This window comes from Meriones unguiculatus, chromosome 8 (assembly GCF_030254825.1).
Source record: "Meriones unguiculatus strain TT.TT164.6M chromosome 8, Bangor_MerUng_6.1, whole genome shotgun sequence".
Taxonomy (NCBI): Eukaryota; Metazoa; Chordata; class Mammalia; order Rodentia; family Muridae; genus Meriones; species Meriones unguiculatus.
Genome location: NC_083356.1, coordinates 35,753,084 through 35,773,134, shown reverse-complemented (window position 1 = coordinate 35,773,134; position 20,051 = coordinate 35,753,084). Strand labels below are relative to the sequence as shown.

Here is a 20,051-nt window from a genome sequence, read left to right as displayed (position 1 = left end):
GCCTGCTGATGAGCAGTCCCTCAGCAGTACTTTCATTGAGTAGAAGTACCAGACAGGTGCTGAACAGCACTCAAATGACTGCATCTTAGCCGGAGTAATGGTTTATGACTGTGATTAGATGGCTAAACTCAATCATCAATTTGGTTGATTAATTAGTTAATTAATTAATTTTCCAGCCCAGGGTATTAGTGAGATACTCTCTTGGGTATTTCCAGTGATGATTAATTGAGGAGATATGTCCTGTATGTGGGTGACATCCTCCCATGTGCTGGGACCCCACACTGAATAACAAGGAAAAACCTAGATAAGCACCAGAATTCATCTCTCTCTGCTTCCTGATCTGCCCTGATCTGGCCTCATGATCCTGGCACCATGTTTTTCCAGGCATGATGGATTGACAAATACACCTTTCTTCCCCCTTCCCCCTTCCATTCTGTCAGGTGTTTCATCTGAGTGATGAGAAAGACAATAATGCAGCCATATTTAATGATGTTTTTGAGGCAGAAGGGAGAGAGACACACATAGAGAGAAAAGGCACATATATGTGTATGTGTGAGAGAGAAAGAGAGAGTGAAGGAGGAGGAAAGAGAGAAACTGAAGGATATAGAGAGGAAGAGAAAAACAGACAGAGGAAGCCAGAGAAGGAGTGGGAGCAGAAAGAGGAGGAAAGAAGAAACAGAGATATAGACAGGAAAGGGTGTGGAGAGGCTTCAGAATTCTTGCTCATGTGATGAGAAACATAGTGATTCCAGCTCTTCAGTCCTTGCCCTACTGTATTGCTTGGCAGAACAATCCTGCCACGAGGATTAGGACCTTCGCTCTAAATAACTGCTGGGAAAAGACTGTTCCTACTTGGCATCCCAGAGTAATTCCTGTGGCTTTTTAACAATTGCACTGAAAAGACTCTGCTCTGCAAATTTCATGAAGAATCATCAAGGACACTTTTTATAGATAGTTAATAAATGTATTGCAGAGAAAAGAGCTCAGTGTCAACCCTGGCATTTCCTGACATAATAAGGATCCCCAGAATAGATACAGGGTGTCAGGAGGAGCCACCTGGAGCCACTTTTCAATCTGTGCAATAGAAACTATTATCAAAACCTATTTCAATTAATTTACTTTTATGAACAGATATGCATGAGATGGTACTGAATGCTTCATTATAAACAAAGTTATATTCATCTGCTGTCCCCTAATTAACTATCTAACAGCTTGTTTCTAAAATCAAGTGTTTTTAATGGAATGTGTTTGCCATAGCATTATTTTTGATTAGGTCTAATTCTCATGTTTTTCTTGGATGTTTATTGAGTTTTTTCATTAACTGCTATTTTTTTTTTTTCAGGAATGGATATGAAGTCGCCTAAGTCATTCATTGATCTCTTAGGTATCAGTGGTAGATTCTGAGTGTTGTCATTGATTGAATACATGTAGGGCTAAGAGGCAGACAGCATATTGGTTATGGCAATGAATGGCTCCAGAGAGAGGGGGAAGGAAGAGAGAGAGGAACTTATTTCCAGGGCATCCATCAGTTGGCATGAGGCCATTCAGCAGCACTAGCTGTTTACGGCTGACATTGATTCTGACAGTCGTTGCTACTGCTCTGTCCAGTGTGTACTGTAGCCACACAGAGTGATTCAATATTTTGTCTGCCATGCCCACTTAACTCCTAGAGATTTTTACGATGACATAAGAAAATAACATACACAAAACTTTTCCTCAGTGCTTGACATGCTCTAAATATTCATTAAACTAAATTAAATATTATTATTTTAAAAGTGCTGGATAAAAGGCACCATAAAGGAATGGATCCAGTAAATATGTTGAGGCAAATTTCTACTACCCAAACTCAGTCCAATCTGTAAGAGTCTATTAGAAGTATTTATTTTTTAAAAAATCTTTTTTATTTATTATATATACAATATCTACATGTATGCCTTCACATCAGAATGGGGTACTAGATCTTATTACAGATGGTTGTGAGCCACCATGTGGTTGCTAGGAATTGAACTCAGGACCTCTGGAAGAGCAGGCAGTGTGCTCTTAACCTCTGAGCCATTCCCCCAGCCCTTATTAGAAGTATTTCTGTGGTGCTCAGCTGCTAAAAGTGCAGAGTGTTCTTGTAAAATATCAGTTCCCAGCAGCCATGTTATGATTGAGCATAACTCCAGCTATTGGGTAACTGACTATCTCGCCAAGATGTCCTGAGCACCTTTATTCAAATATGCTTTAAACCCACATATAATTTAAAATAGAACAAATGTCAAAAACATTTCTGTTAGCCAGGTACGCTGGTGAATGCTTATAATCCCAGAACTCAGGAAGCAGAGGCAGGCCAATCTCTGTGAGTTCGAGGCCAACCTGGTCTACAAAGCAAGTCCAGGACACCTGAGGCTACAAAGAGAAATCCTATCATGAAAAAAAAAAAAACAAAAAACAAACAAACAAACAAACAAAAAAAACAAAAACAAAAACCCAAAAACCTTTTTTTCTGTTATGCCAGCATGCATGTTATCTATTTATCTATTTGGGTTTTAAGAGGAACAATGGTGTTGGAATCCAGTGAGCTCTATTTTGCATGGCAGGACACAGGAGTCTAAGTTAAGTCATCCATCTATGGCCACGCATCTAGTAGTAAGAGGCAGAAATGGGAACAGATGGGATCTGCTACTGCAAATCTAGAGCTATCCTCTTCATCCAACATGTGCCTTGTAAATCACTTCTCTTTCAAGGAATATTAGCTACAATCACATCTAGCAACATAAAGCATCTTCAATGAAGTGTAATCCTGACCAAAATTCTCAAAAAATATCAATTAAAACATAAACATAATATCATGATAGATATTTAAGTGTTGTTCTTTAGCTGCCAATAAGGGGCCAATTTCAAGTGTTACTACTCTTTTCTATTTATTTTAAAACCATTTCCTGATGCCTTGTTCTTCTTGGTCCTAAGCTGATAGAAAAATATCTCTAAACTCTTTCTTTCACCTAGGTTCATCTGGTAAAAAAGTTATTCATATCAACAACTATCTTTTAATATCTGTTTTGGGCTCTGTCATGTTTCCACAGTGTTGGTGACTTCAGATGTAGCATATGCCCCAGTGTTTTTTGTATTAATCCTATTTTTTTTTTTTTGAGTTTAGAATACTAGTGGCCAAAGGGCTCTCTTCATTGATTGGCACACACTCACACATGTATTCATAAGCACACTGCACAAATATGCCAATACAGCTTTGTGTGTGGCAACATCTCGTGTGTTGCATCTGTCTATATGCATACATAGGCATGCAGACACACACATACATACATACATACATACATATATACATACATACAACTTTTACCATTCTTTTTTTCTGGTTATTTTATTTTTATTAATATAGTTTATTCACTTTGTATCCCAGTTGTAGCTCCCTCCCTCCTCCTCTCCCAACCCCACCCTCCTTCCCTCTTCACCCATGCCCCTCCCCTGATGGTTACAATGGCCTCTGTTCCCAAGAAAAAAGTTTGATTTTTTTTTGCTGTGGTTGTTATTGTTTTAAAAGGTCTACTGTGCAGCTACCTTGGTAAGTGCAGATGACAGATTAATTGTTTTTCTTTTACCAGTAGAAATTTATAGTAATACATTTTGATTACACATATGAGTAAACACACACACACACACACACACACACACACACACACACACCCGAGTATATTACCTGACAATTAAAATGCAGGACCAGTTTTCTTTTAAATAGTGGGTTTAGGGAAAAATTGGGCCATGCACTGCTTGGAAAGGGTCAACAGTAAGTTGAATTGGAGGGGTTGTGCATATACCAAATTGGGAACTCATCGACAGGAGAATGTTCCAGGGAAGAGGATAACTTCGGAATGATATTCCTACTGCAACAATCTTGCATCAGTGATGTAGTTTGTTGGGTATGCCTAGATCCCAAGCAGGCACTTCCGTCCATATGTGCACACATCTCTCACACCACTTTCCCAGTTTCTGAGGACACCCTGAGTCACAGGGTGGCAGCCACTGCCACCTTAGCTTGGGTAAATGGAGAAAACAAATATCAAGGTGGTTTGGGTCCAGGGTACAAAAATCACAGTTCTATCTTTAGTGGTTTCTAACAAGAGTGCAAGGAGTTTGGGGGACTGGAACTACAGAGCTCTCTGGCTCTTAGTACTGTATTAGTATTGGTATTGGTATCAGTAGTAGAGGTCAGATTACAGCTTTATGGAGTTGTGTCTTTCATTCATCTTTCTATGGGCTCCAGGAATTGAACTCAGATCATCAGCCTTGCAGGGTAGCACCATTAGCCACTGAGATATTTAGCCAGTTCTCCCACAATTAGTTATATAGTGTTGGCTCTTGCCTACTGGGAATGTTTAACATCAGTTTTATTATATTTTATTTCTTGCTTTCATTAACAGACACAGTTGCATGAACTTACTGTATAAAACATTGCTTTGAATTATGTATGCATCGTGGAATGATTAAACCTAGCTAGTTGGCACGTTTTACCGTATGTAGTTTTCATTCTTGCCATAGGAATACTTCTAAAAGCATTTTTCAAGATACTATAGATAACTGACTGCGGCACAACAGTGTGCAAGGTTTCTCAAATTTCTGCCCTTGCACTACAAATTTCCAACTGCTGTTCTATTTTTTGCTTCTGCAAGATCAGTTTTCTCAGATACCACATTTATGAAAGTCTACAGTATTTGTCTTTTGATTTCTGACTTATTTTACCTAATCCAATGTCTTTCAGACTTATCTATATTGTTAAAAATCACAGAAGGTCCTTCTTTTTTATGGCTCAAATAGTCAATCTGTGTGTGTGTGTGTATGTGTGTGTGTGTATGTATGTATCATTCACATTTATGTTAAGTTTATACCTACATACATTTTCCAATTGGGCAACACACTCAAACACACACAAACATACAGTCACACACACCTTTCTGTTAAAACAAGTACTTTGAGGTAGAATAAAACAAATGTGTCACGTGCAAGAGATAAGTTGGTAAGGAGTAACAAATTCTTGAAAAAGCTAGTAACTTGGACTTCCTTTTATGCACACGGAAATGTGAGTATTTTCAGCAGCTATCTCCCAGAGCAAAATGCTTGTCAGTAGGAGTGGAGATTCTAGAAGCCTGAGCCAATTACAACCAGTTTGCCTAAACCCAGCTCTCCTATTCATTCCTCTGTGCAATGATTTCTTGTTAACTGAAGAATTAATGCTGGACCTCAAGTCTCCTACATTATAATCAAGAAGTTCTTTGGGTATTAATAGGCTCTGAGTCATGCAGTAAAAAAAAAATACATATGCAACCAACGTGTCTTATCCTAAGAAGTAAAAACGGTACTTAATGAAAGAACGAAAGAGAATGCCCTTGAATCATTTCAACTTGTCTAAGTCTTTACACTGGCCAACTCTTAAGCTCTAGAAAGGCCTTAAATTGGCCATTAAAAGGACCAGGGACAAGATTCTCTGTAGAAAGAAAAATGAGAGCGAACTGAGCATGTTTAGTACTTTCATGTGCTGTCTCTACCGCATGTCTTCGGCTTACGATTAAATAGAAACTCCTATAGAATGTTGGCAGCATGTTTTATATTATTTGAGTGTGAAGTCTGTGTAGGTCCAAGTCACAGGTTTTCAGTACTGGTAGAGACTTCAGGGTTTTCAGGACGTGGCTCTCACTGAGGGTAAGCTACTGACACAAAGGAAAGATATTGAAGAGATTTAGAAGTCTAGTTTCTTTTCTCACTGGCATAGTAATATGGTAGTTTTAAGGGAGTCTTGGGTGTATACAGGATTCTGGATTTATCAATAGAACTTTTATAGCTCTCCTTCTACCACTGAGCTGGCCAGCCTAGGAGCTATGGCAGTGAACTACTGTAGGGACAGAGAGTATGGCCAGAGAGTAGAATAATATTGGGTATGGCATCAGGAGAGATAAGGTACCTAGAAAATTTCATTCCTGATCCTCAATCTCTTTCCTTTTTAAATGAAAGTGTGAAATATAACATTGCTCAGAAAAGGAAATAATTCTAGAGTTTGATCTGAAGTCACCCATACCCAAGACTTTTGTGTCCCTCCTGATTACTCATGTCCTTGTGCTTCTGTACCTGGTTTGGTTGACTCTTGTTGCTATTTGCTGAAAGAAGATGTGTTCCATCAGGTAAATGCCCTGGTACTTTGTGTAAAGAGTCTAGCAGAAAGGCAAAAACAGTACATAGGCTGGCCAACTGTGTCATTTAATTTACTCTTGGAAGTAATGCCCATGTTACCAGGAGCTTATAAATGCATTTGTTTAAACAATACTGTCTTTCCACAGGGAAATTTCATGCCAGATTTTGCGAGAATATGGATTTTTAATTCCTTTCTTTTGAGGCAATAGAGTTGTCTAAGGAATCTTTTACCCAACTGAGAAATTCCAAACTTTGGAGTTACATTTTGACAAACTTTCTGTTTATACTGGCTCTGCTTAGCCTGCTCTAATTTCACCTTGAAAACTCTATCTTCCTAAATGTTTGATGTACATTTCACTGAAGTACTTGAGTTCCAGTCAAACATCAACACACACACACATACACACACACACACACACACACACACACACACACACACACACACACACGTGCACTCTTCCTTATCCTCTTCTCTCTTTATTTCCAAAGTTGTTTAAGAATATATTTAGAGGCTCTGTAACCATTGTAGAATCTCAGTGGGAATTCTCATAGGGATAAACTTTTGTCCCAAAGTCATATAATTTACATTTACAATCCTCAATTCCCCAAACTCTTTCCTTTGATTATAACTCTGGACATGTGTGTTGACAAAAGCCAAAAGTACTTGCACCATACACAAGAAGACAAGGCTAGCTGATATGAAGATACAGTTATATCAAGCCCCTTGTGGGCTCTAGCTGTTACTCATTGATAGACCATCACCACTCTTTTACTTCAGGCTTCACTAGTGACAGCTCATCTTGATTAGCATACATAGTCATCTTTTTTTTTTCAGAGCTCCCTGAATCTACCTCCAGCATCCTGCTGATGTCTATAAAGAACATACTACTAGCAACAGCTTAGCTATCTTCTCCCTAGGCATCTTCTCCATGATAGCAGTTGAATTAGCAGTTTTTTTTAACATCCCCAAATCCCTGGCTTTTTATTCACAGAGCTTATTGCACTGCATTGAAATTGTGTGTACATTGTCCATCTCTCATGCTCTGCTCTCTGAAGAGAATTTCCTTTTTTTTTTTTTTTTTTTTTTTGTTCACACTGTATCCACAAAAGAACATGTGTGATTCAGAGTTCCTGCACGACTGGCTGAAAGTGAAATGTGATCATAAAACAAAAAGACCAACTTATGTGGGAGAATAAACAACAGATATATGGTTTTTGTGAAATAAGGCAAGATTTTTAACCACATTCCAAAATTTTCAGCAAAGGCTACATGAGCCCATGTATCTTCTCACACACACTGAGGTCTCAAGTACCATAGAGGAAATTACAAATTACCTGATAGTTTTGATCATGCTGAGGCCCATTTCAACACAGCAATGAGCATGGTCTTGGCGGGGCTCAGGCAGTCCAGATACGCAGTAGTAGCAGTCCCCCAGGATTTTAATGCGAAGACAGTGATGCTCCTGAAAGGAACAGAATGGTAGGGGAAGAAATATGTAATCACGAGAAGCAGTTCTTCAGAAAGCTCAAGAAAATACCCAAGCGAGGTCAAGTGTTCTTCAACCTTAGGAATCCCTATCTTTAGAACACTCTTCTACAGTTGCTATAGTTTGGATCCGAAATGTTCCACAAAGCCCCGGGTAGTATACTCTTGGTGCTTTGTGAGGTGGTAGAAACTTGAGAGGTACAGTTTAATCGACCGTCTTCCAGTTTCTGGGTGGATGTACTGTTGAGGTAGGACCACACTATGGTGTCCTCTCTTTGCTTCCCACCCTCTATGAGATTAGTGGTTTGGATCTCCCCACAGGCCAAAGAAGTAGGGTTAAGGAATCATTGTTGACACCCAAACTGAGGCAAAAAAAATATTTTCCTCATGAATTACTCAGCTGCCTCAGGTATTGTGTTACACAGTAAGGGAACACTGAGTGACACTGTTTCTCTGGATGAATGGTTGCAGCTGAGTAACTTCTGACAGTCTTTCTAGAGCTGAGTCCTAGGGAGCCAGCCACGACTTTATTGGTAGAAGGATGTCTTTGCAAAGCAGTGCCTCAGGGCTAGAGAGAGAAGTTGTAAATAGAAAGGGTTCCACTGAGATAGAAGCTCGGTAGACACTCTGAAAACACCAAGAGTAAAAGCACTGTGCGGACTTCTTAATCTAAGCACTTTGGTAACTATTGAATACAAGTTACAAGCAGTCAGGCAGAACTCGACTGATGTTTTTTTGACTGATTTCCAGAACCCATTCAAACTCCCAAGTGGGCACAGAGGCATCCTGAAGGATTCAGTGTAATGCTCCTGGGTAATTTTAAGAGCTTGGGGGTTCTGTCTATTGGTTGTTCAACCAAGTTATTATTATTATTTTTTTTTTTTGTAAGAGATCTAGTTGGTGAAGTCTGATCATTAAGAGGGAATCAGGGTTTTCAGTTTCTCCTAGAATCTATAGAGTACAACTAGAATGAACTTAGAAATTACCTTGCTCACTGGTGTTAGTGTCTAGGCTTGTGAGCTCACAGGATCATTATTAAAAAAACATTGAAAGGCTTGGGAGATTGTCACAGGACACAATATTTTTCTTTTTGCAAAAGTTGTTAAGGAACTATAAAAGAAAAAAAAATCTGTCTACAAGCTCCAAAAACAATGATAAAAATTTTACTGGCCTAGTCATAAAATAAAACTTCCAAAACTTTGCTTAAGAACTGAAAAAGAAAAATTCATTAACAAACACCTGAAACACCAATGGAAATACTGTCAGCTAGGCATGGTGTCAAACAGCTGTTATCCTAGCTTGACTCAGGGGGTCAAGGCAGGAGAATCAGAGTTCAAAGTCAGCCTTGGCTGCATAATGAATTTGAGGATAGCATGGGATAAATTAGGCCATACTTCAAAGAGGAAAAAAAAGAGGGGGGGGGGGGAGAGGAGAAGGAAGAGAAGAAGAAGGAGGATACTATCTACTAGCCCCATTACTTAAAAAAAAAATCAAGGATTTCTAATAGCCCAAAACTAGAAAGATTTAGTCTTAAAGAAAATACCTAAAAAATTTCAGCATGATAAAAGTTGCAATATTGCTCCTACCTTTGTTCTCACTTTTTTTTTCCTCATCTCATGCCAAAGAGCTAAATTTCCCCAGTTTGAAAATCTAGACTCATATGAGTGAGAATACACAGTGTTTTGTGAGTCTGGCTTGTTTTGTTTAATGTAGTGCTCTCCAGTTCCATTCACTTTCATCTAAATGTCATGGTTTCATTATTATTTAAAACAGATAAATGTCCACTATATGCTTGTATCTCATTTTCTCTCTCTCCTCTCCTCTCTCTGTATGTTTATTTATAGAACATAAATTTAGCAAGGAGATAAGTGGAGGAAGAGGCCCATTACTCTGCTAATTTAATCTATACTTAAGTTAGAAGTTTATATAGAATATGATATATATAATATAAATATGTAATATATTATCCATTTTTCCTATGAAGGAGACTGGGTACCAGTCTTTTAATCCCTCACTTTGATTTGCAGGACACTGACACTGGAAGGCAAGGGATGTTGGTTTTAGGCATAAATAATCACCTGGGGAGGGCATAGTGTGTGTGACTTGGGCTGCCTCCCTGTTGGCTATGGTGAGGTGTGAAAGAAAGAGATTGGACAGGACAGGAATCTGCACTATCTGTATGACTGTCAGGTTTGCTAGCCTCATTGCCTTGTATAACATCCTGAAAACACTGATAAGTGAGTTTCGGTTCTCTATATGTGACAAGGTCAAAACAATCTACCCTGTCCTTAATACATAATAGAGGACACATAGCCTCTCTTAGCAGTGTCAATGGCAGGTAGTGCCTGGGAGTAGCCTTCCCTGTGTACAACATGCTGCTTTTTGGCTTTCACTTTGAACCTCAACATACAGGATAAGCAGCTGTCATCTCTGCTTTACAGATAGGAAAGTCACAGGATGAAACACAGAAAATTCCCCAGACAACAGATAAACTGGCTCAGTCTTCACCAAGATAGATATACCACTCAACAACTCCGAGTCAGTGATAGTCCCACGAACACTGAAGGGAAAATGTTTTGGAAAAAAAAAATCTAAGTAAGGAAATGATGAAACACTGTGCACAAAGTATGCACCACATGCCAAAGGTGCGTTACATTTTTCCTGTTCACCTCTTTACATCTGCTTTCTGAGCTGTGAGTCATACCAGATGATCTCAGGCTTCAAGATGCAAAGTCCACACCATTAATAAAAGATAGGCAGGTGGAGAATTCAACCCCATACCTGTCTGACCTTGGAGCTCAATGAATGTTCTCCATTAAACTTCAAGAATTATAGGACAGTACAGATCTCCTGACAAAAATATATTTTGAAAAAGATTGCATAAAATGATTTACCACCCTTTTGGGGAAGACACTGAACATTGTTCACTTTGGGGTCTGTTTTTCTCGTAAACAAGAGGTAAAGCTGGCAGCTTTCTTGAAAACCTATAGATCTTAAGTAAATGGGAATATATCATCTATCTATCTATCTATCTATCTATCTATCTATCTATCTATCTATCTATCTCATCTATCATCTATCTACAAATATCCTCACTTATTGTCTATCATCTATTTGTTTGTGTATTTGCATCTATTACACAGGATATATTTTATATATAAAATAAAAATACATCGCATACATATGTGTGTTCAAGGACTGGCTCCTTATCTGACAAGTTCTGTCAGTTTTCAGACACATTTTTCTTATCATGTTTGATGAGCTGTCAGATGACTTAATAGAAGGTTCCAAGTAAATTCCATCAGAACCTGCTTTGAAAGCTCATGTTAGAGAAGACAGGCTGTTTTGGAAAATGATATTTAAAAAGTAGGATAAGGACTATCTTCCATTTAAAGTCAGCTATATTATAATCTTTCCCTTCCCATCCTGATGTGTTTAATATCATAAAAATCTTGAAAAGAGTTGGTTAAATTACCTTTGTAGATCGTGGATGAAACTGGGGAATACATATTGAAGATAGCTATACATTTGTGGAAGGAGCTAACATGATAGTCAATATACTGTGTTGTTATATATGTGGTGTTCCAGTTTTATGAAAAAGAAGTGTTTATTTAGTTATAGAAAAAAACTGCAAATTAAAAGATTCTAAAAGCTAACGGACTTTAAAAGAGACCTAAAAATCATGACACACAGCATTTTGCTTAATTTCATCTTATTGGAATCAGAGAAATGATAGGTGAATATATTGTTCTAGTAACACTTAAATTATAAAAATGTTTAAGGACCCCTTGAACATCCATTTTTCCATCACATTTCTAGTGCCTTGGGAGCCCAACTTTCCTTGGAGGTCAGATACTTAGGCACACACATCCTGTTTCATGATCTTCAGCCATGAATTTATCACACCATGTTTGGAGTCGTGAAACTTGGTTTTACTCCATATAATGTCATGGCACAAAATCTTCTTATATCAATTCACAGAGATGCTCTCTCAGTAGAAATTGATTTAGAAGCTCTTCATGGTGCTGTGCCCTATTATTAAAAATTGATATTGCTTTCTGTTTTGACAGAAGTTTAAAAAAAAAGACAATGCAGCTACTCCTGATGAGATCTGATAGAGTAGGATCAGAAGGAATGGGAGGAAGACCTCCCCTATCAGTGGACTTGGGGAGGGGCATGAGTAGAGAAGGGGGAGGGAAGGGGAGGTGGAAAGGGGAGGAGGGAGGGATTTATGGGGGGATACAAAGTGAATAAAGTGTATTTAATAAAAATTAAAATAAAAAATATTTAAAAAATCTGACAAAAAGATTCTAATATCATTGGTATCGCAACATACCATCCTTTCCTCATGGTAGTGTGTATATGCTCTCACATATTTTTATTCTGTTGAAAAGTTAGGTAAGGGGTTTGTTATTTTAAAAGATCGGACACTAGAATTGCCAAGTTTTGTCAAGTGTCACGTCAGTGGTCCAAACACTCTAAGCCTAACAGCCTGAACCCCAATGGATAACTTGAAAGGAATCCTTGCATTTCAATAATGCAGTGAAACAATTGAGCAGTGTAGATATTATGTGAGGTGGGCTCTCTCTGATGTCTCTGAGATTCAAATCCACAGGAAAATATGAAAGGGAGGCAGGTAGAGTCTTATAAGACCCCGGAAGACATAACAAATGCAAGGACAATCCCCGTTTATGTAACTGCAGAACCTGGGGCCTAGCTGAGTTAGGGATTTGCCTAAGGTGGAGAACAGAAAGTACTAAAGGGAAGATTCCTCATTTCAAAGCAAGTAAAATCATTTTCCCTGGCAGAGTTTGTCAAACTCTTCAGGCAATGTCTTGAGACCCTTGGGGCTGAGGTGTGAGAAGGGGAAAGATGGCTGACTGGAAGTTACAAACTATGAACCTGAGCATTTATTTTTAATAGACCTCAGCTGAGACACCACATGTATTATTTAATTCATCCTTTATTTTGATTTTGATAGGAAATGGAGACTCAAGAGGGATGATCTAAGGAACATCCAAACAAAGCCTATTCTTCCCCTTCCCCTTCGAGGCACCCTGCATGAACAGAGGTGTTTTAGTGTCTCGTCCTCTTTTCCCTAATATGTCTGAGGTTAGTAGTAAGGAGCCTCGGCTGGTTAGGGTTTGAGTCATAAATCATCACCTATGAATATTTCTGGATAGTTTACTTCTTTGACCCTTGGACACTCCATTTATAAGATGAGAACAATAAGGTTTACTTTATAGGTTAGTTGTGAGAACACCATGATGTAATCTGAGGAAAAAAAAATTCTCCCATCAGGGAAAGCACTCAGCACTGCAGGTTTATGAATGTTTAATATTCTTACAAAAATTGGTAAGTTCACCCATGATACTCATTTTTTGTGTGTGTGAGTGTATGTGTTGTGTGTGTGTGTTGATGTTTGAGTGTGTGCACAAATGTGCCCCTGTGTATGGAGGCCAGAGGTCAGTCTTGAGTGTCTTTCTTATTTGCTCTTGTATATATTCAGACAAAGTCTCTCCCTGAGCCTGGAATTCGCCAACTCACTTAGGGCAGCTGGCCAGCAAGCTCCAAAGAGCCACCTCCCTCTGTTTCCTCAGTGCTTAGATTATAAATGGATACTAGGATTCCTAGATTTTTAACGTGAGTGCTGGGAACCAATCTCACGTCCTCATGTGCGTATGGTCAGTACTTTATCAACCAAGCCCCCTTCCCAGCCCTGTTTTGTGCTTTACACATTTTTGGTCAGATGCATTCCGTAGAAAATAGTGTATGGCTTCCTACACTTTTGGCAATTGGCCAGCTGTTGCTTCCTCTCCCCCACTGCATATGAAATCACTAGGGTGAGAAGCTGAGGCTATAAAGACAAAGCTCACACTTCCTAAAATGCCACACTCTTCCCTTCAACACTTGTTTCTCCTTTATTCTCGAAGCTCACTTATGACTGCTGCCTTTCCCATGCCCTTTATGCTCTAGCAGCCTTGAACGTCTCAGAAGCCCCGAAGCAAGCAGGGTGCTTTCACCGTTCTTGCCTGTTCAGTGTGTCTTATCCTAAAAGCACTGGTCTGATCTGGAGCCCTCATCTCTGGATGCTACCAGGCCACTATGCCATTCCAAGTCTTGCTGTTCCTTTCCTTTGCCCACTATGATGGGTGTGTTTATCATTGTCTGTAGTACGCTGCCACAATGTGAGAGTTTCATCTTTTCTCCTTTGCCAGACTCGAGGATTCCTGGAGGGAAGGCACTGGCTTTTTCTTTTCTTAGTTTTGTATTGTACCCAGATATAGCAATAGCAAATAATAAATGGTTGAATAAGTTGAATTAAATTAAACTTTGTGCCCTTTCTTCGGGTCAGCGTGTGTGTGTGTGTGTGTGTGTGTGTGCACGCGAGCACGTGCATGTGGGGTGATTTCTCTGACATAACAAAATGACTTTGATAGCATCTTTTTATTCTTACTAGAGACTACCTTTCTTCCTTTTGCTTTTGGAAAAAAAATACTTGGAACCATATTAAGAGAAGGAGAATTTGTAACACACACCAACCATCACTGCTTCAATGATGAAAGGAAATGCCACATGTGTATTTCCGCCTAAATACTGGGTACTATGTAAATTCAACCCTCTTCCTAGAAGACTTCAGTTCCTGCCATTTCCTATTTACTAGTTTTCCAGCAGCATCAGGTAAGAGTTTAAGTTCCTGGGCAGAGAGAGAGCTGTCCACCTCTTTCTCCTTCTCTCACCTCATCCCTTGCTCTTTTCCTTACCACGGTTGTGTCTGCTGTGTCTGTGTGTGTAGAGACGCATCTCTGCGCTTGTTCTCCTCACTGCATAAAATATCCTCTCCCAATTTCTTCCCTTTGCTAATTAGCCTCTAGATTATGTATGAGACTTTTCCTTTCAGCAAATGTGTGCAGTCATGAAACCACCGGGAGCAAGATACAAAGCAGTCACATCACTCTCCGATTTACCCCCCCTGTGCAGGCTCACTTACTACCAAACTATCCACTTCCATTCCAGGATTTCTTGTATCTACCTATCTGCTTTTCTGTCTCTGCCATTTTGTCTTTTATAGACTGTTTTATAAGTCACAAAATCTCCACTTCTTGGCCTGCTGTATTTGAACTTCATTATCGCTGTGTGTACCATTTTCTTCACTGCTGAACGATATTGCATCCATCATATTTGTTTATTTCACTTTAGTCATCTTCGGAGTCATTTTCACTGGGAAGTACTCTCTGATTAAAAAGGTTACATTCTGCTTCTATGGTTCCAGAGCAGCCCAGGGTTGATAAGAGTAGGGTAGTACCCTCTGTACACTGACAATAAACCCTTGAATTCCTAACTAGAGTTATTTTTAAGAGAGGACATGGCCATTCATCATTCTCATGTTCCCAACATGTAGTGCCATGACAGTGCCTAACGGCTGCTCAGATGCAGCTGTAACAGGATCTCCCTTGGAATGTGACAACTTTAAATTTGGAAATGTACAAGTGAATTTCTACTTGACACAATGTTATTTAATTCTCAAGATAGTTCAAGAACTCAGTTCTGCTACGTATACTTTACAAAGCAGAGACGTGAGTTGTTCCTATTTGAACACAAAGGCCACTCGTAGGTGCAATGTGACAATATTATTCCTCTGTCGTTAGAATGGATCCAGAAATAGAAGTCTGTGTTTTGATAGTGGATGTTCACCTCATTTCCTCTATTTTCTAGCTTAGCTATGATTAAAGCAGCTGAAAAATAAAGGTATCTTGTTGGCTGAAACACAGCTTTCAAGTTAGGTCAAACAAAAGGGTGGTAGATTGGCCCAGCACATCACTGGTTCTAGAGAACAGGCTAATTCACTGCAGATGGCCAGAGCTGGCTAGGAAACTGTAGGCAGCCAGTTCTGTGTACCAGCTCTGAGACTGCAGCTGGATGGCACCTGGCCTAGCAAAGGGAAAGTGGGAAGCAGACAGAAAAGACCAGATTGATTATCACTCAACCAGCCATCTTTCATGGGAAAATCAATCTGAGAAACCCTCCACCTGAGAGCAATAAATAAGCAATATCAGCCCCTGGACTGTGAGAGGGTCAGAGGTCTATGCCTGAGAACATGGTACAGAATGGTACTGGCGTTGGCAATGAAGGCTGACCCTTTCCTCCCTGATTTCCCATGCAGGCCCTCACTTCTGCAAGGACTAGGAGGGAATTAAATGCAACTCACATGGGCCAGCCGGTCAAATCTGGCAAAGAGCTCATTAAGCATCCTGACCAGCTCCTGAGCGGACAAGGTCGTAGAGAGGTTGGTAAATCCTTTGACATCTGCAAAAAGAATGCTAAACGGTGGAGAAAGAAAGGATGGGGGAAAGTGGATTAATATTTTCATTCATTCTGGGAGACACATAAATTCCAGTCAAATAAATCAACCATGTCTGTACTTTGAGATTTCAGCTCTCTGTCATGGATGTTAAGAGGAATGTCTGGATGTTTACCAACTGTGTCAACAAACGGTCCACTTAGGAATCAGGAAGGACAAAAAAAAAAAAAAAAAAAAAAAAAAAAAAAAAAAAAAAAAAAAAAAAAAAAAAAAAAAAAGCTGAAACCTGTGGTCTTGTTTCTCTGTTGTAAACCACCCTCAAGAGGTCATTATGAGGAGACCCATTTTGGTGACATTTTACCACTCATCTCTGTGTTTTCACAATGCACAGTCACAAAAGTGTCACTAGCACAGAACAAAACAGATCCGGGATAGGGAGAGAATACAGAACCTCTTCAATCCCCAGCCCTCTTCACTTCTATTCCACCCTCCCTACCAGACAACTAGAAGTAAATTTCCCCAAAAATGACAAGCTAAGCTGGCAACACCGAGAGACCTCCGCAGAATGATTGGCTAAAACACTCAGGTTTGTAAGGATTTCAGGGATGTGAAGTCTTACTTTATCCATGCAGCTTTGGACAGGGAACAGATAGAATCCTCCAAAGCTTTCTACAAGCCAGGAACTGCATGACCACTCTTTTGGTCATTCTGCCCAGTTACACAGTGGGGCCAACACTGCTGTCTCCATGCTTGTGGCAGGTAACAGAGCTGGGACTGTCGTTAGAGGTACACTCATCTTGCTGTGCCATTTCAGGACCTCAGAACGCAAGGATGGATTCTAAACTGCTAAATGGGACATCATATTTGATTATTGCTTGTGCTTCACCCTCTGGGAAGTGTCAAGGTACATTTTATGCTCTGTATCTTTGCACATTCTGTGCTGCTCCCCGGCAGTGCGTGCTCCTTTCAATTCAAGTCCTAAATGCTCTTCATGACATCCCTCATATTCTACTAATAAGTATTTACAGGGGCTCCTCCAGCCGATGTAGCCTGTCACACCCACCTCTAGTAGCTTATCAGTTCTGTTCTACACCCACCCCATGACACATAAGAACAAGCGCACCGACACATGGCTCGGTGGGTTCCATCTACTACTTATGAAACAAGACAAATGCCACCTCTGGGTTCCACCTGCCAAGAGGGCAGCCACCTTCATTACATGTTTTCTGAGCCCAATTTAACTAGCCAAAATTAAGTCCTCCTTTCCCGGAGTGTATAGACTGTTCTTAATAGAGAACCTCAGACCCTTTGTGTACCCACAGTAACCTAGCTGCCTCATCAATGGCCTTGGGTGAGTGCTATGCACACTTTTTATGTAAAAGCTTCTGCTTCAGTCACTGGGTGCCATAAAGGGTTGGTGATTGACAGAAGCAGCGCCCCCCACCCCCACTCCCAAGCTCACCCCCACCCCCGGGCCTTGCTTTCATTCCATTTGTCATTCTGTTTCACACAGGTGCTGGACTCAAGGTCGAAAGGTTTCTTGACTCTAGACATAAACTTAGAGTCTCCCAATAGGTATAACTGCACCCATTACCAATGGAAGGCAATAATCATACAACAGATAAGGAGACTTGGAAGTATACAGAGGATAAATTTTAGGCAATAGTCCTCAAAGAAACATTGAAAATTAAAACCACATTAGAGAAGGGAGAATAAAAGAGGCATGTTGCTATGAAGAGGGAGACAAGATTAGAAATAATTTCAAAAATGTTCCTAATACCACTGCAGGTGGCTTTGAGGGTTGGGGAGGGGGCGTAGCAGCCGGTCTAGCTTTGTTCTCAGACACTGGCTAAGTAAGATCCTCCTCTGCTTTCCTTCTTTCTGGTCTTATTTTAGCACCCAGTGGCCTCCCAACAGGCAGGCAGGACAGGTCCTTCTGCAGCCAGTGAACTTCATCTTCTCAGCACCAGTGGCCTATGGCTGTGGGCATCTCACTCGCTGCCTCTTGGAGAGGAGCAAGTCTTTGGGGCTGCAATATTTGCAGAATTCTTTCTTAGAAACTGCTCTTATTACCCAGAGGCATATCAGGGCAGGAAGCCTCATGTTCATTTAGCATGGTGTGCACTGCTGGAAAAGAGACCCCATCAGAAGATGTGTTGAATAAATGAAAGGGATTGAGCTCTCATGGGCCACAGAGTGGAGCAAAAAGGATTAGCATAGAATGGAAGCCAAGCATGTTGAGTGCACTCAGGAGCCAGAGTGGAATGCTGAACATATGCAGGCTTATTTTATACTTTTTCTTTTTAAAGGTAGGTTTTCATTTCTCTCTTTCTTCATAGGCACTTCCATATGTTGTGTGTGTGTGTGTGTGTGTGTGTGTGTATTTTCTTAGCAACACCTGTGTATACTCTGTGCCTCTCACTAAGGACACACATCATTTTAGTGCACTCTCTTGCAGAGAGCATGGTTCTGACTCAGACCGTTAGCATCAATAGCAGCAACCGTGATTTACATGCTGGAGTTTGCCAAGCAGATCTTTGTAAAAAGCAACTACACACACACACACACACACACATGAATGATCCATAAACACATTTACCCATAAAGCATTTACTTATTTGCTTATTATTTTCCAAAAAGCCATTTAATTTATGCTCTGTCTGGGCCTGCCTTGATTGTCAAGCTACTTTGCCACCAGGGAAATACAGCAGAAAACCAGTTATCATCTGTAAATCCCAAAGCTCATCTGTAGCTAGAACAGATCCTATGTCCAGAGTTCATGTGTCTGTTTTTTAAATCTGTCTGACCCTCATGTCACTTAGGACAGAAGGACCATCTGTTCCAGACAAGCTTCTCTGTACCTTACCCATCCTCTTTTTTCTTGCTCCTGAGCTATCTCTTAAAAATAAATTGACTATTACCATCCTTTTCATAGTTAATAATAGAATAGATATTGTGATCCAGAAGCAATATTGATAGGTTCCTATTTTTTTTTTTTTTTTCAGAACAAAAATTCTGCACGGGTCCACCTGTTGCAAAAGTCTGCTTGCTTGGTAAGCTCCAGCTCCAAATCAGGGTTCCTGCTACTGCTGCTAAAGGCTTGGGTCAGAGTCATGCTTTCCTCAGGAAAGTGCACCAAATTGTGAGACCTCTGTGCTAAGCACAGAATACAATGGGTGCTTCTAGAAGTTGCTATTACTTGCCACCGAAGCTGAGAAGAAAGGGACCAAGTGTGTGTGTGTGTGTGTGTGTGTGTGTGTGTGTGTGTATGCATTTCATTTTAGGAGTTCATCAATACACGGATATTTATCCGGTGCTGGGAAATCTCACCTTAGGAGATTTGGTAGGAGGGAAATGCAATTCTCTTGTATAAGCTGGAAATGTCAGATGCTAACTTTCTTGGCTTTTTGAGAAAATGACTAGGCTTAGCCATCCTATATGTTTGCCTCAGGCTTTAACTTGAGATGAAAAAAAAGCCAGAGGGACAGAAAATGAAATGAAGCAGAGGCAGCAACATTCCTTATCTGTAGAGGAATTACTGCACTCTGTATCAGTGGTTTTTCCCAAAAGAAATGATCTAATCAGAGAATCTTGTAGTGGCACCCAAGGTGGCCTAGAATTCTGATGTGATTTTGAGCTATTTGTTTGGCTCTGTAGACTTTCTTCGTTTCAGCCTCTTTCCCCAGTCTGCTAGAACCCTTCCTCAGTGGTGTAGCTGTGAGCTGTCCTGTAGCCTTTCTGTGCATTTTCAAATCACCCAAGACTGATTGTTTGCAACAAGGAAGTATGTCTGAAACAATCTACAATATGCCTGACACTCAACTAGATTTTATCTCCATTCACATAATCTATAGAAAACTCCGCAAAAATCTCTGCTAAATCATCAGTTTCACAGACAGACAATGAAATTGAAACAAATGAATTATTCAAGGCCACATACAAGGAAAAGTCAAAATTAAGATCTAAATTCAGGTCTTTGTTACTACGGAGGCAACTCTCTGGATTCCAGTATCTGCTACACATACTATAAGGCTGAACACAAAGAGAGTACTAACAAACAGATGGACTGATAGACGGGTG

General features: G+C 40.0%; 1 protein-coding gene across 4 annotated transcripts in view; it reads right to left on the bottom strand.

Annotated features, from left to right (window-relative positions):
• Window positions 1–20,051, bottom strand: part of Adcy8 (adenylate cyclase 8) — a 217,720-nt gene that overhangs the window by 108,126 nt on the left and 89,543 nt on the right. For all 4 annotated transcript variants that reach the window (XM_060389349.1, XM_060389350.1, XM_060389351.1 and 1 more), the window contains exons 4-5: window positions 15,879–15,990; window positions 7,519–7,646 (exon numbers count right to left, since the gene is read on the bottom strand). In XM_060389349.1, coding sequence (XP_060245332.1) covers window positions 7,519–7,646; window positions 15,879–15,990 — 240 coding nt within the window. The remainder of the gene's footprint in view (window positions 1–7,518; window positions 7,647–15,878; window positions 15,991–20,051) is intronic.